Source organism: Embiotoca jacksoni, unplaced genomic scaffold (genome assembly GCF_022577435.1).
Source record: "Embiotoca jacksoni isolate LCO1_2020_lvr unplaced genomic scaffold, fEmbJac1.0.p SCAF_92, whole genome shotgun sequence".
Lineage (NCBI taxonomy): Eukaryota > Metazoa > Chordata > Actinopteri > Embiotocidae > Embiotoca > Embiotoca jacksoni.
This window is the reverse complement of record NW_027185450.1, coordinates 358,765-382,500: the sequence shown is the minus strand read 5'-3', so window position 1 is coordinate 382,500 and position 23,736 is coordinate 358,765. Positions and strand designations below refer to the sequence as shown.

Sequence of the window (23,736 nt, the reverse complement as noted above, 5' to 3'; positions counted from 1 at the left end):
ACCGATTCTGAAAGTCCGCTCACTTCATTCCCTAACCCAAACTACCCTCTGCCCGTGAGACTGCGACCTGCTGGTCCTCAATGATTTTGACTCCATGGCATTCCAGTGGACATCCTCTCAGACCGTGGCCCCAGTTCACCTCGCAGGTCTGGAAGGCATTCTGCCTTTCCTTCAGTTTCTACCCACAGTTTAATGGTCAGACGGAGCGGATGAATCAAGAGCTAGGGGCCATCCTCCGGTGCGTCACTACATCTAACCCTTCATCATGGAGCTCCCTACTCCTGTGGGTGGAGTACGCCCACAATAGACACACCTCCTCTTCCACCGGACTGTCACTTTTTGAAGCCTCCCTAGGCTACCAATCCCTCCTGTTTCCCTGTCAGGAAATTGTCACCTTGGTACATCGGCCCGTTCCCAGTGGTCGAAATCATCAACCCCATCCATCCATCATCTTCCGCTTATCCGGGGTCAGGTCGCGGTGGTGTTCTTTCGGTCATGACCCACAGCTGCTGACCATTGGCGAGGGTGTGAACGTAGAGCTGTAAACTGAGAGCTTCGCCTTCCGGCTCAGCTCCCTTTTCACCAACACGGTCCGGTGCAGCGCCTGTTGTACTGCTGTAGCTGCACCAATCCATCTGTCAATCTCCCACTCCACCCTCCATCTTCCATCCTCCATCCTCCATCCTCTCCTCACTGTGAACAAGACCCCGAGATACTTAAACTCCTTCGCTTGAGGCAGGAACTCCGTCCCCATCTAGAGGGAGCAATCCACCGGTTTCCGGCAGAGAACCATGGCCTCAGATTTGGAGGTGCTGACTTTCATCCCCACCAGTTCACACTCGGCTGCAAAACGCCCCAGTGCATGCTGGGAGTCCGAAGAGGCCAACAGGACCACATCATCTGCAAACAGCAGAGATGCGATCCGGAGACCCCCAAACCCAACGTGCTCCTCCCCGGCTGCTCCTAGATATCCTGTCCATGAAGGTCACAAACAGGATCGGTGACAAAGGACAGCCCTGGCGGAGGCCACGCCCACCAGAGGCCACGCCCACCGGAAACGTGTCTGACTTATTCAGAGAATATGAAAACAACTCCTACTGCGGTTGTACAGAGACCGGATGGCCCGTTGCAACGGGTCCGGCACCCCGAACTCCCGCAGCACCCCCCACAAAACCCCCGGGGGACCCGGTCAAACGCCTTCTCCAAGTCCACAAAGCACATGTAGACTGGATGGTTAAACTCCCAGGACCCTCCAGTAGTCCTGCGAGGGTAAAGATCTGGTCCATTGTTCCACGACCGGGACGGAATCTGCACTGATCCTCTTCAATCTAAGGTTCCACAATCGGTCGGAGTCATTTCCAGCAGCCTGATATAAGCTTTCCCCGGGAGGCTGAGTAGTGCGATACCCCGACAGTTGGAGCAACTCTCCGGTCCCCTTTTTTGAACATAGGAACCCCCCCTCGGTCTGCCGGTCCAATGGTACTGATCCCGACCTGCATGCTGCATTGAAGAGGCGTATCAGCCAAGACAGACCAGCAATGTCCAGGGCCTTCAGCATCTCAGAGCAGATCTCACCCCCCCTCCTCCAGCGCCTTGCCACAGAGGAGCTTTTTGACTACCTCAGAGACCTCTGCCAGGGATATGGGTGCGACCCCCCCCCCCCCCCCCCAGTCTTCAGACGCTGCCTCCTCTCCAGGGGGCATATTGGTCGGGTTTAGGAGTTCCTCTAAGCGCTCTTTCCACCGCCCAACAATGTCCCCCGTCCGAGTCAGCAGGTCCCCCCCCCCCCACCCCTCCCCGAACGGCTTGGCCGGGCCCCCAGCCTAGCCCGCCGCCCGGTCTGCATTGCACCTGGCTCCGATGCTTGTCCACAGGGTGGTGGGTCCACAGGGTGGCTGCTCCATGATGTTTCTTCGGGCTGAGCCCAACCGGGCCCCATGGGCGAAGGCCCGGCCACCAGGCGCTCGCCAGTGAGCCCCCCTCCTGGGTCTGGCTCCAGGAGGGGGCCCCGGTTTCCCTGACCCGGGCAAGGTGACCTCAGAACGGGGGCTGCTATTCATCGGGGATCATCAACCCTGTCACCGTCAAACTCAAGCTCCCCAGCTCCATGAGAACCCATCCTGTATTCCACGTCTCTCTTCTAAATCCTGTCACCACAAGTCCTCTTGGCAATCCTTTGTCGGTCCACGGGAAATCACACAGTTGACTCGGCCCACTGTCCTGCGTCGGTCCCCGGACATCACCAGGTATTCAGCCCCCTGCTCAGCATCGGTCCTTGGAGATCACCTTTATGTCTGCTTCCCACCGCCCGTACCCACGCTCCCCGGTTCGGAGCGCGGCGACGAGCCCTCCATCCAGCTTGGACTCGCCTGCCTCAGCCCTGGCGAGAATTACGGGGACCCTCTCTCCTGTGGGACTATATCTGTGCATATGAACATTCAGTTTTATTTTCCTCATGGAAAATAAAACTGAATGTTTTCAGGCTACCTGCTGTGTGTTTGTGTTATAACACCACCACATAACAAGGCCTCTCTTTAGGTCGCTCTGGGACTGAATGAACCATAGTAAAAGTTGACCGTTTGAAATAAAAACTAAACTGCAATTTATTCTAGCCAAAAACACAGACACACACACAGACACACACACACACACACACACACACACACACACACACACACACACACACACACACACAGAAGGAACAGCATTTAAGAACAATAACAAATTTAAGTGATAAACCCAGTACCAGTATCGTTCCCCACAGTCAGTCAAATTCAGTCTGTTGTCTTTCAGCCAAGTACCCAGATAGTGGAGGTCTGTAGGCTTTCAGCCTAAAACTCTTATCTGTATCCTCGCTGGTGTCCCGACAGGAGAATACAAGACCCCGGCATGCAGCTCCACCCACAGCAAAGATGATCAAGGATCGCTGGTTCAATCGAACCCAACAGTCTGCAGAGGTTTCTGGGGTTTGCTGGCTCCATCAGAAATCCAGAAAACAACAATCGGAGACTCCTCACAGATTCTCCGTGACTTAACAGAAACTACTTCCTTAGGAGTCAGTCTCGTTAACAAGTAAAAGAAAATAGAGCTCCTCAAAAGTAGTGAGCAAAAGATGGCAAAATGAAGTTCTTAAGTGGGGTAGCTTTTGATGCTGCTGTTTCACTAAAAGCATAAAGGGTTCCTGACAAGGGAGAAGGCCTGATCCACAGACGTGCACTGGAGCGCCTCTCTGGGTAAACTTCAGTACTGGCAAGTGTGAGTTAACTCTTTAGTTGCTAGTGAAACTAATGTGGGTTACAACTGCACACGTTGATTTGGTTTCACGGTTTGCACATGATGGAGACTTCAGTGGCTCCTTCTGCAGGTTTTGACCTCAGTTTGGTGTCTTCTCTGTGTGAATACACGTCCCATTTGATATGTGTTGGAAGAGTGAGTCAAATGAAAGGGAATGAAATGTTATTTGATTTGATTTTTATACACTTTATTAATCCCCGAGGGGAAATTTCTTCACTACAGCAGGGGGGGCTCTCAGGGGGGAGCTGCTGCAGCAGGCTGCCACTAGCACGGCGCCAGGTAACCTGACCTGAGGTGCATGTTTTTGGATGATGGGAGGAAGCCGGAGAACCCGGAGAGAACCCACGCAAGCACAGGGAGAACATGCAAACTCCGCACAGAAAGGCCCAGGACCGGATTCGAACCCGGAACCTTTTTTGCTGTGAGGTGACAGTGCTAACCACTGCACCACCGTGCCGCCAACAACTATGACAACAACTTTTGTTCCTTGTGGGAGAAGAACAAGATACTGTGGTGACCTTGGTGAGAGAGGTATATGTGCCATCACATCACTGTTAGTATCTCCTTCAGAGAACAGAAGTTGTAGTGATAACATCTCATTTCCAGTATCTGCATTCAGACATGAACTCTCAGGCAAAAGATTAAAAAACAAAGCGATTTGGGAAGAGATGTTGCACAGGCTCAGACACACTAAATAATGAAGTAGCTTGTATTTTACATTAAGTCATCAATGCAATAATTTAAGAAAAGTTGGAAAATGTTATTATGGGTCTGTACAAGATGAAATCTTTTTATGATAATTTAACAAGCTATTTTTTTAGCTTTATTGACCCCCTTGTCATCTATTTGAATGAAATTTGGGGGTGGTCCACAGAAAGGTGTAAAGGCCTAGTGTTTTAAGTTTCATGAGAATTGCATAATGCATTGATGAGATATCTACTGTACCTAGAGGGTTTAATATATTGAAATTTCCTTGGATGTCCATGGATAACCTGGGTCAGATTTCAAAATTATTGGTCCAGCTGTTGCTGAGATGTCCAAAAAAAAAAAAGGTTTGTAAGAAACTGTAGAAAAATTTAAAACATTTGACATATTTAGCAAAAATGCACATAATCTCACACATTGACTTAAAAATATATTTTCATTTTAGGGCAAATTCCCAAATAAGCAGTCAGTTTATCCAAATCACGCCTGTTGGAAAATTTACTCCGATGTCACAAGTTGCCCTTCTGTTTCAGAATGAATGCATTTCACCCCCTAAAATCATTTTAAGTTTAATGTGTGAAAATGATACCGTACTCTTGACTGGACTCCGTCAACATGAATATAGTTCAAACAGAACTCAAAGGGGGGGACGGCCTTTCCTGTATGTGACGATGTTTTGGTAAAACGAGGGAATTTGTAGAAGGCCCAGCTTTCTCTTCTCCGTTTAAATAAAAAGGCCAACCATCAACCATCAGTGATGTCATCGACCATCTGTGATGTCATCAACCATCAGTGATGTCATCGTTGGTTTGTGAACGTTATGAATCCTCCAGTTCAGATTCTGTCCGTCACCATCTTTGCTAGTTCGGAGCAGTTTGGAGCAGGAAGTGACCATATTTGGACAAGCTGGGGGAGGAGCCAGCGGTAGATCTGACCAATCTGATCGGAAACCTGACGATACTATGTCTTGAATCTTCTTTTCCAATGAATGAGGGATTATTTTCAGATGGACCTCCAGAAAACTAATAAGAAGGAGTGACTTTAGCTAACAACACCGAGATAACTGATGGACACATTTTATTCACTTTGGATTTGATGAGAGAAGTTGAATGGGAGTCTATGGAGCCGGAGGCTTTTTGGAGCCGACCTCTAGTGGCACTCGCTGGTATTGCAGCTGAAGACACTTCTGGATCGGAACCATTTTACAGACCTGAAGCTATGAACACTTTTATATCCAGTCTGTGGTTTTATATCCAGTCTGTGTTTTATATCCAGTCTGTAGTTTTATATCCAGTCTGTGGTTTTATATCCAGTCTGTGTTTTATATCCAGTCTGTAGTTTTATATCCAGTCTGTGGTTTTATATCCAGTCTGTGGTTTTATATCCAGTCTGTAGTTTTATATCCAGTCTGTAGTTTTATATCCAGTCTGTGGTTTTACATCCAGACTGGTTTTATATCCAGTCTGTAGTTTTATATCCAGCCTGTAGTTTTATATCCAGTCTGTAGTTTTATATCCAGTCTGTGGTTTTACTTCCAGACTGTGGTTTTATATCCAGTCTGTAGTTTTATATCCAGTCTGTAGTTTTATATCCAGCCTGTAGTTTTATATCCAGTCTGTAGTTTTATATTCAGTCCATGGTTTTATATCCAGTCTGTGGTTTTATATCCAGTCTGTAGTTTTATATCCTGTCTGTAGTTTTATATCAAGTCTGTGTTTTTTTTCCAGTCTGTGGTTTTATATTCAGTCTGTAGTTTTATATCCAGTCTGTAGTTTTATATCCAGTCTGTGCAAAAGACTGAGCTCACTTAGTTTCAAGTTACTTTACATCCTTTGTTTGACCCTGAACAATGTTTCCGGTGGAAACTACCAGTTGAGAGGTTTTGAAGACTTCCTGTAGTGGTTTTCTCTCCATATTGAGAGTTATTCAAAGCCCGCAGCCACTGCTTACAAGCATTGTAAGTGAGTGAGTTATAATCCGGAGCATCCGGATTATAACTCACTCCAGGATTTAGATTCACCTTCGAGTCCTCACACCAGGGAACGAGTGCAGTGCATTTTGGTCTTAGTAGTTTTCTACCTTTTGAGAATAAGGGAAAACCAAAGCCCCTTTTTGTTCCAGTGGTGAAAAGCTCTTTAACATGAGCTTCTTGTTCTTCTCTCTTCTCAGTGGTGTGTCACCTGCCGTGTATAAACGGAGGTAAGTGCAGCACCAGGGACAAGTGCCAGTGCCCTCCAAACTTTACCGGGAAGTTCTGCCAGATGGCGGTTCAGGCTGGACAACAGCAGCACCAGCAGATGTCAGGAGGCTACAGCCAGACCCAGGTCCACTCCACACACACCCTGCCTCTGACCTACAGCAACGGACAGACTCCCGGTGAGTGGAACACACCAGTGTGGTTCTGTGACCGCGGTGGAAACAGTGAAACTTTCCTTTCCTTATCAGCAGACTTCCTCTGAAGGAGGAATGTTTTAGTCCATTTACTTTAAATCACACGTTTCAATGTCTTCATGGAAGTTCTCAGACGTACGATGCTGCTGCTGTGGTCAGCATTGATTTAAGTGGAGTTTATTCGCAGTCAATGGATTAAAACATGATGCGTAAACACTGGCATGGTCTTTAAAGCATGTAACTGTGTCTTACATCAGAGCTGCTTACTGGGAACAGTGAGCTGGAATAAAAGACTGTGGTTGACAGCAGTGAGGTCATCGTTGGTTTGTGAACGTTATGAAGCCTCCAGTTCAGATTCTGTCCGTCACCATCTTTGCTAGTTCGGAGCAGTTTGGAGCAGGAAGTGACCATATTTGGACGAGCTGGGGGAGGAGCCAGGAGTGGATCTGACCGATCTGATCAGAAACCTGACGATACTACGTCCCGCCCACCGATAGCTGTAACCTGACTGCACCACAGGCCTGTCAATCAAACAGATACGCCCCCAAAAACAGGTCTTCTTGAATCTTCTTTTCTAATGAATGAGGGATTATTTTCAGATGGACCTCCAGAAAACTAATAAGAAGGAGTGACTTTAGCTAACAACACCGAGATAACTGATGGACACATTTTATTCACTTTGGATTTGATGAGAGAAGTTGAATGGGAGTCTATGGAGCCGGAGGCTTTTTGGAGCCGACCTCTAGTGGCACTCGCTGGTATTGCAGCTGAAGACACTTCTGGATCGGAACAATTTTACAGACCTGAAGCTAAAAACACTTTTATATCCAGTCTGTAGTTTTATATCCAGTCTGTAGTTTTATATCCAATCTGTGGTGGTTTTATATCCAGTCTGTAGTTTTATATCCAGTCTGTGGTTTTATATCTAGCCTGTGGTTTTATATCCAGTCTGTGGTTTTATATCCAGTCTGTGGTTTTATATCCAGTCTGTAGTTTTATATCCAGTCTGCAGTTTTATATCCAGTCTGTGGTTTTATATCCAGTCTGTAGTTTTATATCCAGTCTGTGGTTTTATATCCAGTCTGTAGTTTTATATCCAGTCTGCGGTTTTATGTCCAGTCTGTGGTTTTATATCCAGTCTGTAGTTTTATATCCAGTCTGTAGTTTTATATCCAGTCTGTGGTTTTATATCTAGTCTGTAGTTTTATATCCAGTCTGTGGTTTTATATCCAGTCTGTAGTTTTATATCCAGTCTGTGGTTTTATATCCAGTCTGTAGTTTTATATCCAGTCTGTGGTTTTATATCCAGTCTGTAGTTTTATATCCAGTCTGTGGTTTTATATCCAGTCTGTTGTTTTATATCCAGTCTGTGGATACTACTGATGTCCGCTAATCTTCATGTGTGCTATCCCTGCAGTGTAACTGTTCCACCGTTCTTCTCTGCACTACCTGCTGTCCTCACTTTGTCTAATTTTCTGCAGTGTTCAGCCCGAGCATCGTCAACATCCACATCAAACACCCCCCCGAGGCGTCTGTCCAGGTCCACCAGGTGTCTCAGCTGGACAACTACCACAACAACAGGCACCAGATGAAGGGCCCCCAGGCCGGCACCTCCTCCTCCTCCTCCTCCTCCTCCTCCAGCAGCTACACCTTCCACCACAGTGAGAGCAGCCAGAAGATACAGCACCACGGCTACAACATCGTCTATCCTGGCCAACACGGCTACCAGGTTCCTCAGTACCAACCGGTCACCTCCAAGAACACGCTGGGTCGCTGCTTCCAGGAGACGGCAGGCAGTCAGGTACGCTGTCAGAGACGTGTGCTGTGTGTTAGCTGAACTACCATCACACCACATCGATGGAGTCACACTTTCAGATTGTGTCTTGACGTGTCATTTGTAGCAAAAGAAATACAAACAAACTATTTTAATTTCAGTTTGATCAGATCCAAACGAGCTCGAGGATGGGTACATGACTCAGGACTCTTGCAATCGCAATAATTAACCCAAATTTAAGCGCACTCCACAATATATGCGGGAACTTGCAAATTTTTTTTATTCCCGTGATTTTTGAGCTCAAAACATCGTCATCAGAATCTGTGGTGAAAGTATTAACGACATAAAGTAACAAAACTGACTTTATTACCAAAAATATCTCCTCATTTCCAACCAGAAAGTCTCTGCTGCTGTTTTCATCACCAAAGAAAACTCTGTTCACAGGAGAAATAGGAAGTGACAGGGTTTGTGGGAAATGTGTTCTTCACATTAAAATGATGTGATTAAATGTTTGTGATCAAAGGAAGTGATTCCATATTACTGGATGTTAAATGAGTTTTCTCCACACGTCCAGTTGTCAGAGACGTCTCTTTGTTTGTTTCATCCAGCAGGTCTATGTGTTGAATGAACATGAATTAAACAGCATCTAAAGCTCTTATTTTGACAGCTGATGTAGTCCTTGTTTCTATGTTCCAGTCACAGACGGTCTGTTCTGGAAACATACGCAGCTTTTAGGACCTTTTAGGAGCTTTTTGGAGCTTTTAGGAAGTTTTAGGAAGTTTGAGGAACTTTTATCTCCACGGTTCTCTAAATTCAATAAATACATAAAAACAGATTATAATTTAAATATTTCTGTGATGTGCAGCATGATTTATTATCACAGGAAGTTATTACATATTTATTCCCTTATCAGGTAGTGTTTAAAAAAAAAAAAAAAAAAGATTTCTCCCTGTATTTGCAATTTTTTTCTAATTCCCGCAATTTTACACAAAAATTCACTTTAAACTCCACAAATTACATCTACATTTTTGAGAAAATTCACCACAAAATCAAACATTTTTGATTTCAACAATCACAAAAACACTATCATGTGTTTACATATATGAACATTTCAGATAAACCAGAAACATGGTAGCAGGTAAAGTGTCCATATTCCTCCCACACAGTGAGACTGGTCTGTGTTGTAATATAAACTGAGGTTACAACCATTAATGTTGGGGAACTGAAATATAATAATAATAATAATAATAATAATAATAATAATAATAATAATAATAAAAAAAATAATAAAAAAAACAAACAAACACCGTGACTTAGGTTAGGTTAGGTTAGGTAGTTACTTTATTAATCCCCAAGGGGAAATTTTTTTTTTCCGCTACAGCAGCATCTTAACTTAACTTTGATACTAATTTTCCTTCTCAGTGGTGTTACTGCAGTAAATAAAATCCCGTGGAGCCTTTGACCTGTCGAGCATTGTTATATAAAAAAAAAGACACAGTTGTGTTTTAAGCTTCCTCTGATGAATGTTTAACTTTTGGAGGTTTTTATATCTGCACACGATGGAGACTTTTTTGTCAGTTTTCACTCAGTAGAGAAGGACCTTTCTTTGAGACCAGTATCCAGTTCATATCACATCCAGTTCATATCACATCCAGTTCATATATCACATCTAGTTCATATCACATCCAATTCATATCACATCCAGTTCATATCACATCCAATTCATATCACATCCAGTTCATATCACATCTAGTTCATATCACATCCAGTTCATATCACATCCAATTCATATCACATCCAGTTCATATCACATCTAGTTCATATCACATCCAGTTCATATCACATCTAGTTCATATCACATCCAGTTCATATCACATCCAGTTCATATCACATCTAGTTCATATATCACATCTAGTTCATATCACATCCAGTTCATATCACATCCAGTTCATATCACATCCAATTCATATCACATCCAGTTCATATCACATCCAGTTCATATCACATCCAGTTCACATCACATCTAGTTCACATCACATCCAGTTCACATCACATCTAGTTCACATCACATCCAGTTCATATCACATCTAGTTCACATCACATCTAGTTCATATCACATCTAGTTCACATCACATCCAGTTCATATCACATCCAGTTCACATCACATCCAGTTCATATCACATCCAGTTCATATCACATCCAGTTCACATCACATCCAGTTCATATCACATCCAGTTCATATCACATCCAGTTCATATCACATCCAGTTCATATCACATCCAGTTCACATCACATCCAGTTCATATCACATCCAGTTCATATCACATCCAGTTCATATCACATCCAGTTCATATCACATCTAGTTCATATCACATCCAGTTCATATCACATCCAGTTCATATCACATCTAGTTCACATCACATCCAGTTCATATCACATCTAGTTCATATCACATCTAGTTCATATCACATCTAGTTCATATCACATCTAGTTCATATCACATCTAGTTCATATCACATCCAGTTCATATCACATCCAGTTCATATCACATCCAGTTCACATCACATCCAGTTCATATCACATCCAGTTCATATCACATCCAGTTCATATCACATCCAGTTCATATCACATCCAGTTCACATCACATCCAGTTCATATCACATCTAGTTCACATCACATCCAGTTCATATCACATCCAGTTCATATCACATCCAGTTCATATCACATCCAGTTCATATCACATCCAGTTCACATCACATCCAGTTCATATCACATCCAGTTCATATCACATCTAGTTCATATCACATCCAGTTCATATCACATCTAGTTCATATCACATCCAGTTCATATCACATCTAGTTCATATCACATTTAGTTCATATCACATCTAGTTCATATCACATCCAGTTCATATCACATATAGTTCACATCACATCCAGTTCATATCACATCTAGTTCATATCACATCTAGTTCATATCACATCCAGTTCATATCACATCTAGTTCATATCACATCTAGTTCATATCACATCCAGTTCATATCACATCTAGTTCATATCACATCCAGTTCATATATCACATCTAGTTCATATCACATCCAGTTCATATCACATCCAGTTCACATCACATCTAGTTCACATCACATCCAGTTCATATCACATCCAGTTCATATCACATCCAGTTCATATCACATCTAGTTCATATCACATTTAGTTCATATCACATCTAGTTCATATCACATCCAGTTCATATCACATCTAGTTCATATCACATCCAGTTCATATCACATCCAGTTCATATCACATCCAGTTCACATCACATCCAGTTCATATCACATCCAGTTCATATCACATCCAGTTCACATCACATCTAGTTCACATCACATCCAGTTCATATCACATCCAGTTCATATCACATCTAGTTCATATCACATCCAGTTCATATCACATCCAGTTCATATCACATCCAGTTCATATCACATCCAGTTCATATCACATCTAGTTCATATCACATTTAGTTCATATCACATCTAGTTCATATCACATCCAGTTCATATCACATCCAGTTCATATATCACATCTAGTTCATATCACATCCAGTTCATATCACATCCAGTTCACATCACATCTAGTTCACATCACATCCAGTTCACATCACATCTAGTTCATATCACATCTAGTTCATATCACATTTAGTTCATATCACATCTAGTTCATATCACATCCAGTTCATATCACATCTAGTTCATATCACATCCAGTTCATATCACATCCAGTTCATATCACATCCAGTTCATATCACATCCAGTTCATATCACATCTAGTTCATATCACATCCAGTTCATATCACATCTAGTTCATATCACATCCAGTTCATATCACATCCAGTTCATATCAGTGACTGTGCATTGTTGAGATACTCTATAAACTTCAATTAGTAAATTCGTTCTTTGGTTTTCCTGACTTGCACTAACATTATACCTCCTAAAAAACAAAAATCCAATTATAATTTTGTAATCAAAGTCTACACATAAAAGGTTTTTCAAACTGCATTCACAACTTGTACTTGTACTTTTCTCTTCCACTACTGACTGATCTCCATAAATCTGTGATGTTCACATGGTGGATTGTAGTTCTGGGTTTGGTTGTCTTCTGTTGGTATTCATGCTGGTGGCATCGCTCTGTAGACGGCTACCTCTTCAGTTGAGACTGAACTCTCAACTCGTTGATGGATTTTCACTAAATGATGTCCACTCATTCATGTTTGCCTCAGAATGATTCCCTGAACTGTTGTTCATGACCTCATAATCAAACACCTGCAGAACGACTGACACGCCCATCAGCCTCAGCAGTACATTTGAAGTGTTAATTTCGCAAATGTTTGCACACTAATACACTGAAAAAAAGACCATCAGCATAAACTTACACTAGCTATTCTTGAAGCTCTCTTGCACTTGAACTACAGCGCCTTTAAAATTCATATAGCTTATTTGATAATTTAACTGTACTTGTGTTTAATTTCCTGCATTTTATCTGTTCTTATGCATCTAATTTCTTATCTATATTTTTAAATGTTCTTTTATATCTGTTTTTATGTGAAACACCGCATGTCATTTTCTTGCTGTAAATTACTTTGAGCTGCATTTTTTTGTATGAAAGGTGCTCTACAAATCAAGTTTATTATTATTATGAATAAACTTACACTAAAAACGTGATGATATTAGTTTGTTAATGAGCCTGTTAGAGCAGCTAACAGGGCTGCAGACAACATGTCTCTGGCATCGTGGAAGACGTCTTTCTCAGACCAAAGACTGAACAGGGAGTTCAAAATGACAAAATGATGGTGCCTCAGCCTGAACAACACAACGGGAGACTGGTGCTTGGTGTTGATATCAGGTCCTTGAGATGAGGGGCCAACAAGACTGCTATGTCCGTCAGCAGGTCACATTTTACAGAGCTACTGTTGCCATAACGATCAGTGAGATAGAGTCTTATCAGCCCGTGTCCATCTGATTTAAAGTGGAGGAGTGTGTGTGTGTTTTTGTTTGACCTGAGGATCAGACACACAAAGAAAAGACAAACAAATTTGTTTTTAATCAAATAAAAATAAGAATCCATTGTCTTCCCTCCTTTTTTGTCCCCATCACTCTCCATGTGGATGTATCAGTGCGGGAAGGCTCTGCCGGGTCTCACCAAGCAGGAACAGTGCTGTGGAACCATCGGCACCTCCTGGGGCTTCCACAAATGCCAGAAGTGTCCAAAGAACCCATGTAAGTACAGCTAGGTTTTAAACACTGTTTAAAGGACTTCAGAAACCTCTTCATCTCCAAACACTCACAGCTCCTCGTGTTCTCATAGTTACACTCTTGCTTTTGTGTTAGTGGGGTCAAGTATTAGATTCACATTATAAACTGGGTCTTGAAAATGTAAAAAATTATTTTGTACATTTACTCTGATCAAAATTGAAAGTATGGGACTTTTTATTTGAATAAAAAGATACATATTAATAATGAACAAACCTTTTAACAGCATAAATAAGAAATTCCAGTTGATTTCAGCCTGGTGTGTTTCTCATTAATGTGCTTGTTGTGGCACTTTGCAGTCTCTACCGCCATTGTAAACATTCAGGGAAACGAGGAGTTGCACGAGACTTTAGTCTATTTACACGACCCTAATTCTCTCAGTAGCATGAGTGAGTGTCTCACTCAACCATCAACCAGCAGTGATGTCATCAACCATCAGTGATGTCATCGTTGGTTTATGAACGTTATGAATCCTCCAGTTCAGATTCTGTCCATCACCATCTTTGATAGTTTGGAGCGGTTTGGAGCAGGAAGTGACCATATTTGGACGAGCTGGGGGAGGAGCCAGCGGTGGATCTGACTGATCTGATTGGAAACCTGACGATACTACGTCCCGCCCACCGATAGCTGTAACCTGAATGCACCACAGACCTGTCAATCAAACAGACACGCCCCCAAAAACAAGTCTTTTTGAATCTTCTTTTCTAATGAATGAGGGATTATTTTCCAGTCTGTAGTTTTATACTCAGTCTGTGGTTTTATACTCAGTCTGCAGTTTTATATCCAGTCTGTAGTTTTATACTCAGTCTGTGGTTTTATATCCAGTCTGTGGTTTTATATCCAGTCTGCAGTTTTATATCCAGTCTGTGGTTTTATATCCAGTCTGTAGTTTTATATCCAGTCTGTAGTTTATATCCAGTCTGCAGTTTTATATCCAGTCTGTGGTTTTATATCCAGTCTGTAGTTTTATATCCAGTCTGTAGTTTATATCCAGTCTGTAGTTTTATATCCAGTCTGTGGTTTTATATCCAGTCTGTGGTTTTATATCCAGTCTGTAGTTTTATATCCAGTCTATGGTTTTATATCTAGTCTGTAGTTTTATATCCAGTCTATGGTTTTATATCCAGTCTGCAGTTTTATATCCAGTCTGTGGTTTTATATCCAGTCTGTAGTTTTATATCCAGTCTGTAGTTTTATATCCAGTCTATGGTTTTATATCGTCTGTGGTTTTATATCCAGTCTGTAGTTTTATATCCAGTCTGTAGTTTTATATCCAGTCTGTAGTTTTATATCCAGTCTATGGTTTTATATCCAGTCTGTGGTTTTATATCCAGTCTGTGGTTTTATGTCCAATCTGTAGTTTTATATCCAGTCTATGGTTTTATATCCAGTCTGTGGTTTTATATCCAGTCTGTAGTTTTATATCCAGTCTGTGGTTTTATATCCAGTCTATGGTTTTATATCCAGTCTGTGGTTTTATATCCAGTCTGCAGTTTTATATCCAGTCTGTGGTTTTATGTCCAGTCTGTAGTTTTATATCCAGTCTGTAGTTTATATCCAGTCTGTGGTTTTATATCCAGTGTGTAGTTTTATATACAGTCTGTGGCTTTATATATAGTCTGTCGTTTTATATCCAGTCTGTGGTTTTATATACAGTCTGTGGGCTCACTATGAGATTGTCCCTTGCATGCCGTCAAAAAAAGATGACATCATGCCATGGCATTGGCTGGCCTTTGCAACACGTATGGAGCCCACCAGCCCTTCTATACGGAGAGTTAGTGTCCAAAGGCTCAAAAATGAACCCACCTCTTCCTGCTTCACACCTGCAAGGAGGGTACTCTTCTGAGACACTCCCTGCTACTTAGAGAACCAGGGTCATATAAATAACCTAAAGTTCTCTTTCAAAGCCTTCATTTCATTTCTCATTGATGGACACGTCGGGTATATTCTTGTGTGAAGTCCTTGTCACTGAAGATACTGTAGGGTCTAGAACTCAGCACAAGGAAGAGATGGAGACCAGTTAACCGCCACACTGATGTCCTGAATGGAGACGTCCCTGAAGAGGACCATGAGTGTTCCAAACTTTTAATATAGAGAATCTGCGACCTACAGCAGTTTGTAAGCCTTTACTAGTAGGCCACCACCATCCACTGGTAGAGCCGCTGTTTTGAACCAGACGGGGTTTTCCTTACACTGAAAGACAGAGCAAAGTATCCACCTGGCTCAAAAGTACAGCCACCCTAAAAAATGTTTTAACACAGTGTCTTTTGCTGCCATTACTTTCTAGCTAGCAACAAGCAAAATAAAGATGTGGAGCCAGAGCAGTTCGGAAACATTATATGAGGCTTGTGCAGGGCTGGGCATTAACAGACAGGTGACTTTCAGCCTGAGTTATTTCCAGAGAGGAAAAGCACTAAATGCCATGGCGGCATGTGGTGCTGGTTCTCTTTTTAGAGGGGTTGTTACTCAGCTAAACTGATTCTGTTGGGGAGTTGTGGAGGGGGGCTGCCAGCCTTTTTATGTAGTCGCTGGCTGTTCAACACTACTCCCTTTATAGAACTATGGAACGGGTCTGTGAAGCCAAATCTACTGGATGTAGAGCATGAAAAGACAAACTCTGGTGTAACAGTTACAGTGCCCACTAGTCACCGGCGGACGGAGGCGGGCAGTCGTCGATGGGACAAGCTGGAGAAATATTTTATTAATAGACAAATATTCAGTATAAACCCATTGTATGTAACCCAATATATTGCTTACATTAGTGATGGCTTCATGTTTGTGTGTAACAGCGCATGAAGTATTATTTTCTATTTCAGACCAAAGGTTAACAAGGAATAAATAAATACCTGGTGGTTGGAGCACTGAAAGGCTTGGATGGACGTAAAACTGGAGGCAACTGTTGCCGGTACTAAAGACGAGCAATGATGTCAGGATTTTGTTGGACCTCCAGCTTGAATCCTTCACTTGTGTTTTCTTTATAAAACAGCATAATTGGTATACTGTGATATTTAGAGCAGCAGTTTACCTTTCTGCCTGCAGAAATTTGCGTCCCTCTTTGAGGATGAAAATATGCAACCATTCCTCCAGAAATATTTTCATCCTCAAAAAGGCTGAGGGGTATTTTATTATGTCTCTGTTTATGATGGCCACAGCAGAGGGCACACATGTAGACTTGAACTCATTTTTCCTGGCTGGTGGGACCTTTAGCCTCCTGCCAGATGGCCACAGCTGGAATGATGAGTGAAGAGGGTCGGAGGGGTCATGACAGACCGGGGTTCTCTTTTTGGTTATGGACCAGTTGTATAGCTTTTAGAGTTGCACTGGTTTGTTTTCAATGATCTTGCTGGCTTGGCTGACCACATGGGTTGGTTTTGTCCTGTATTTAACGGAGAGGTTCCATACCAGGAGACGATGTTACAGGAAAGAGCATGCTCAGTGTTTGCTGGTGTTGAAGATCCTCGATATCCTGAGAAGAGAAAGACATGTAGTCTGCATTGTTCTGAAAGGCACGTTTACTGTCAGTGATTGTCCCCAGATATAATATTTCCCTTTCATAATCCATCCATCCATCAATGAATCCATTTTCATCCGTTTTTCCGTGGTTGGGTCACGCAAGTTAGCCCAGACCTCCCTGTCCTGAGGGATCCAGAGGCGTTCCAAGACCAGCTGGGAAACTGCACACTCGACTGCAAACCACCCCAGTGAATGCTGGAGGTCTGATGAGGCTTGCAGGACCACATTGTCTCCCTTTCATAATAGCAGGCTTTCAGGCCGGCCCTGTGCTGCCTCCTCCTTTACTACCTGCCGAACACACATGGTCTTACTGACATTAAGATCAAGGAGGCAGCTGTCAAACCAGATATCAAGGTAGCCGATGTGCTGAGAGTGGGAAGGTGCTGTTGGCATCCTGCAGGCAGGTAACCAAAAACCAAACCCAACCCAAAGGAGCTGATTCCTTCTGAACCACTTTTCTTTTGTGTTCAGGTAAGTGATAAGGACGTGAACGCATCAGCATGTCCAGGGAAGTCTTGATATGATTCTGAATAAGGTTCTTGTGTCCTGACAGGGAGAGAACACATCAGCAAAGTGCTTTCGGGCAGGGGGGAGATGGTCATCACAAGGGAGCGAGGCAGGGTTGGTGTATATGGGGACATCAGACCCTGACTCATCTCTCTCAGATACCACAGACACCAGAGAAACAGGCTGAGCCTCTCTCCATGCTTTAGGGAGGTTGAGGTGGTAAATTTGTGCCATGTGACCACAAAGGGTCTTTGCTCTTTGGCAAATATTTTAGAGCTGGAAGAAGGAGGCAATACCAGTATATTTACCCTGGTAAAGGTTGTCTAAGCCTTCTCTGTTGCACAGGTGTTGATGATGTTTCTGGGCCTGGAGCTAATTCTTACATGACAGCTGCCCCTTGGGTGGAGATTTGTTCTCAGGTCATTTCGTTTTCAGTTGGGCTTGGACCATCCTCCAAGTTTTTTTTAAATGGGTGCAGCAACCCATGCACATTTCTGCCAAACAGCAGCTCAAAAGGAGTAAATCCAATGGAGGCCTGGGGAACCTCCCACACCACTGCAAACAGAGGGTCAAGCCAGCTATCCCAGTTCCATTCATCATTATGAATGAATTTGAACTTTAAAGTCTTCTACAGATGCTCAACGAGGCCGTCTCAGTGGGTGATACACACAACAACTGCCACAACAACAACAACATGTTCCCTGTCTGTCATGAATCCACCAGCGTACACTGTCCCACTAACTTATGATATTTAGGGGTGTGCAAGGCGAGAGCTAACTGTGGTCCAAACTCCCTGCTCTTGTGCCTAATTTCAACTGGCAAAATGGAATATTGGTGAATATCACCATGCATACACCTAATTTTTACCAACAGTGCCTCCACCAATGCCCCCAGTCATGAGCCAAGTTTTGGTATATCATGAACTGCGTAGAGCCTGAATCCCCTGTTGCCTGATGTGCACCCTGTTGGATCCCTCCTGAACCGGGGGGGGGGGGGGGGGGGGGGGGGCATTGGATGGCTGGGAACCTGAATCTCCTGGCACATCTCTGAGAGGTGTTGGCAGCTGCCCTGACATTTGAGGAGCCCCGATGAACTGGGAACAGAACTTGTAGGGAGGAGCCATCCTGTCCAGGATGTCCTCATGTCTGCGTAGTTTCACTTTGCGGCCAGTAGAAGTTCTGGAGCTGCTGTCTGCGCACAAGAGACGGAGTCCGAAGCGGAACAACTCCCAACCGAACCAATGCACACAAAGTTCCAAATATTCCAACTTTTAGTCCCGTGTACGAGTCACCGTCCAACTTCACTGGACCCTACATTTCCCACAATGCAACTCAGTCACACGTCCTCACACTCTCCCGTCCTCAAGTGTTTCAAACTTACTGTTTGTAATGCAGCTTCATGTCACAGTAGGTTTAACGTCCGATTGGAGGAAAAGGAGATTTTATACAAAGTTTTTCACAAGTTGTGTAGCACTGCCCATAACTTTAGAATATATTAATATGTATAATCGTGACTAGACTGGTGTTGTTGAAATCAGTGCCACAGATCCAGATAGACTGTCTTTTACTGCACACATCCTCCTACAATACTCACAGTGCAGCTCTACTGCTCATAGTGTGCTTTCATAATCAGGTATGTTATGGTCCAATGTAGCCTGAGTCACCAGTGAGAACAGGAAGTGCAACTTTGGGTGCCCCCGGTCCGCCCCGGTGTCCGCCCCGGTCACAACTGGCATCACGTTTGTCCTCCTCTCGCTTCTCCTCTGGAATGGCGTGGCATGAGCTTACTTTTTTTTTGTGTTCCAGTAAAATGTGAAATAGTCCATTGTGCCGCAGAGACACTGGTAGCTGGTAAATAACTTGGCTTTGTTGGTCTAACAAACATCGCCTTGTTGTTTCCAACCGAACAAAGTATCAATCTGCTTTCAGGTATTTGGGTACCACTTCCCCGCTGGTTCCTTTGTCCAGCGTTACAGCGCCGCCCGACCTTTGTTTGACTCCTCAGTCTATTGCTGCTGCTTTCACTGGTTCATGTTCATTCTTTATTCATTATTATACAACCAGTAGCTCCGCCCCAGAGAGCTGATTGGTCAACTGAACATTTGGAACAAATCATGATGACATCACACCCTGCTCATCACTAGAAATATCCCTCCACCTCCTCAATGGGAATATAGAATTAGAGTAGAATGTCATATAATATGTAATATAATGTAGTTTCTACTTGTTATAGTTCTATTAAATGACCCATTTGGTTTAGATCAGATCAGGACTGTTGGCAGGATTATGAAATCATTTTTCTCAACACGTTTTCTTAAGTAAACATAAACATACATTCTGTATATTTCCACATCAAATATCACTTATGGCTTAAAGGTATAATTCACTCATACACATGCATCCATAGTGACTCGTGTACAGAGTTTTTGCCTGTTTTTTTGAGTGACTGCGGACACACTGAAGAATTTCTCAAAGCTACACAGGAAGTAACACGTATGCTGGTTAGCTTAAATAGGATCAAATCAATCATTTTAATAGAGCAACGTGTCAGATGACGAAGTGAAAACAGTGGATCATTGTTAAAAGTTCTATAGAATCTACAGGGAATTATCAGCTGACTCTGGAGCTCATAACTTTATGGAAGATTAATTTCACTGCTCCTGCAGCGTTTCTTCTGATCTCAGCAGGACGCTATAAATGGAAAGCTTTATAAACCCACTGGACACTTCCTGATCAGCATACAGACAGACAGACAGACATACAGAGTGTAACGGACATCTTGCCGTCACCGTGGGTTCTTCCAGCATGAACGAACAACAACCAGCCAAAGTACAGTTTCCGACGTGTTTATTCAAACACAAATGATATCAATGACTGTGTGCTCTCCTGCCGAGCAGCCGAGCATCTGAGCCCACGTCCCACGTCCCACCTGCAGCCAGCCTGCTGCTCAGTCTTCTCAGGAGTCCGACCCCCCTGGTGTCCTGCTCATGTATGCAGGAAGAGAGGGACAATCAGGGATGTGATTCAGCTGCAGCCAGTTAAGCCTCTTCCAGGCACCGTTCCCTGAACCACTCCCCCAATCAGTCCTGCAGCTGAGCCAAACCACCCACAGACGGACGGACAGACGAGGTGGTGAACAGGAGGGAAAAGTTCGAAACTATAGAGACAAATATTTATCACAGGAGTCATTGGAGAACAAAAACCCTCTTCAGGTGATGAAAACATGTAAATAACAGCAGATTTGAACATTTCTGATGCTCTGACTTTTACCAAATTGCTGGAGAAATATCCAGCAGATGGTTTGTGAGGTTAAACCACAGCCAAGTCAGATGTGACAAGATGTTTGTGATGTATTAGTTGTGATTCTTTAACCACTGCCTGATGGTGTGTGAACATCTGGACTGAAGTTAACATGTTCTGTCCGGTCTCCTTCCATCAGCCGTCCCTCTGATTGACTGTCCTCCGGGTTACAGGAGGATCAACACTTCTCACTGTCAAGGTAAGAAGCTGCCTGACTTTAGGGATTGAATTGTTGGTCTGCTGGTGCTTCCAGGTCTTCAGCTCTGACTGGAATATTATATATTTATTGAAGATGAAACTTGGTGCAGACATGCATGTTTCCCAGAGGATGAGCCCTGACAACTTATTTTAAGAAATATCTTATCATCCACTGATAGTTTGGCTCACAATTTTTTCTTGTATAGATGAAATAAATGTTTCTTCTATCTAGTTTTTGGAGTAGATTTTGGAGTGACTTGTCTTTATTTTGTTGAGCCTGTTTGCAGACTCTGGTTTCTGGTTTTCTTGTATATCAGGTCACCTTTTGTGACTGTGTTTGTGGTTGAACAGGTTTCTGTTTTCTTTGTGTTGTGGGGAATTCTTACTTTTTGTTGGGCTCTGTTTATATTTTGAATGTTTGTTCGCCCTTTTTTATAGTGTGATTTATTGAATGTATGATTCTGTTTTCAGTCATTTGCTATGAATCACCTTTTGTGTTTCATATATTGAATAGTTTGAATTATTTCTTTTGTAAATAAATAATTTTTATGTTGACATCTAGTATTTTTGATGATAAAAGATTTAAATAAATAATGAAAATCCCAACTTTCTGAGCAGTGCTTTGTATTTAGAGCTAATTATTCAATGGTATAATGCCACATATTGTAAACATGACATCTGTTTAGCATCAGCAGCATTGTTGTAATTGTGACCTCTGACGGTCGTTGGGCTGCTGATGTTTCTGTCGACGCAGTCCGCATTGCTTTGCTGTCGTTTTTTGCACTAAAACATTCTGCTTTTGTTTTTTTCGCATTATGTTTTCCAAAGTTTATGACTATCTGCAGAGATCGCTGGTTTTAATGCTCTTTGGTGATTCCTCAGCTTCGAGCACTCCGTCACAGAATAAGTTCAATAAGTCATATTTCTAGATATCCTAATCTGACCAGGCTTTCCCCAGAAAGTTTCCAGTTATCCATGAAGCCCTTTTTGTTGGCTGGACACCAGTGAACATGTCTTCACATGTACAGATTGAAGAGTGTTGATGTGCATCAGTAGACGGCCGCTACTCTGTGGTTGAGGAAGTGTACGTTTAACATAACATGTTCATGATTGTGATGCTATCACGCCTGCTCATTCTCCACCTGTGATGGTCTGCTTTGTAAATGATCCCTAGATTGATTGTGTTTTTGATTTTTTTTTGATGACTGACAGATTTGGATGAGTGCCAGCTGCAGGGAGTGTGTCCTAATGGGAACTGTGTAAACACCGTGGGCAGCTACAGGTGCACCTGTAAACCTGGATACGTCCCCGACCCCACGCTAACAACATGCATACGTAAGTGGAACAATCGCAGCTGTTTGTCACTCATCATTATCCACGGAGCAGAAATCTTACCACTGCATAGCATCTGCATGCTACTCTCTGAGATGCTGATTGGCTCATTCAAATACTTTGAGTTTGATGTTTCTCATCACGCCATGATGGAGGACATGGAAATGCAGGTCTCATCATTTCCCCCTGCTGAGTGCTTTGTGTTTGATGCACACATGTATGAATTCAGTGCATGGATGGAAGCATGGTGTTCACTGTATTATCAGTTTACCTCAAGCATGTGTTTCAAGGAACAACCCAACATATCTCATGTCTGAGACTCTGCTGAAGTGATCAGTGATTAATCAGCAGGGTTTATCATCAATGTCTCTCCAAACATCTCTCCATGTTGGGAGCATTCAGAGTTGAGGGATGGGATTGTGTTCTTCTTCTCTTTTACCTTGGAGCTCATGACGCTGAAGTGTTCATTCATCACTATCGCTGATTAATTGAAGGCTCAGCGGAGGACGCTGGAAACATTCATGACTGTAATCACTGACCTTCAGCAGCATCGTAGATCTGGCTGGAGAACAGCGTCTGTCTTTAGACGCTACCTTTGAATTGGTTGTGCAGTATGATGAAGTGGTTGGTGCTCCAGCTGTCTGTTCATGCTGCTGCAGGTCCACTTCACACTCGACAAGGAGGACGTCCAGCATTTGAGTTTGTGTTCACTGAGTACAAGAAAATAGTTCTGCGTGAAGTCGACGAAATATTCTATCTCTGTAGCTTTAGACTGAAAGACTCAAATGTTAACAAGAACTTTCTCTGAAGCACATGGAGGCTTTCAACCTGAGCTCATGTCCCAGGCTATGTCCCAGGCTATGTCCCAGGTTTTTTTTCCCAGGTTATGTCCCAGATTTTGTCTCAGGTCATGTCCCAGGCTATGTCCCAGGCTATGTCCCAAGCTATGTCCCAAGCTATGTCCCAAGCTATGTCCCAAGCTATGTCCCAGGCTATGTCCTCTCTGACTTCTCTTCCTTAAACCTCGACCACAGTGACTCATTGAGTGTTAAAAACAAACACACTGTTTCTTGGCAAACCTTTCCCAGCAAAAAGACCAGAGAGAGTTTTTGTCTCAGTAAACCACAGACACATTTTCTTCATGCTGAGTTTTTTCAGCAGTTTGCAGAACCTCCATCCCCGGAGAGTGTCCATCCTCTCCCTATGCTATAATGGCCAAACTGGCAGAAAGCTGCAGCGGTGGTTTTCTCTCTGGCAGGTCGTCCTGCTGCTGCAGAAGAACCCTGCAGTCACCGCTGATTTCTTGGTCGCCTGCCTGGCCGCGGCCTCCAGATGGCTGACGGCGGAACGACTCATTTCATACTAATGGAGTTTACTTTGCTCCTGGGAACTTGAAATTATGAAATGTTAAATCTTCTCGA

The 23,736-nt window shown here is 43.1% G+C and overlaps 1 protein-coding gene across 4 annotated transcripts in view; it reads left to right on the top strand.

The window, feature by feature from the left end:
• Nucleotides 1-23,736, top strand: part of ltbp1 (latent transforming growth factor beta binding protein 1) — a 145,711-nt gene that overhangs the window by 70,332 nt on the left and 51,643 nt on the right. For 3 of the 4 annotated variants that reach the window (XM_069141859.1, XM_069141858.1, XM_069141857.1), the window contains exons 6-10: nt 6,169-6,375; nt 7,872-8,191; nt 13,331-13,433; nt 20,925-20,984; nt 22,196-22,318. In XM_069141859.1, the coding sequence (XP_068997960.1) occupies nt 6,169-6,375; nt 7,872-8,191; nt 13,331-13,433; nt 20,925-20,984; nt 22,196-22,318 (813 nt within the window). The remainder of the gene's footprint in view (nt 1-6,168; nt 6,376-7,871; nt 8,192-13,330; nt 13,434-20,924; nt 20,985-22,195; nt 22,319-23,736) is intronic. The other variant, XM_069141860.1, reaches the window with a different exon arrangement.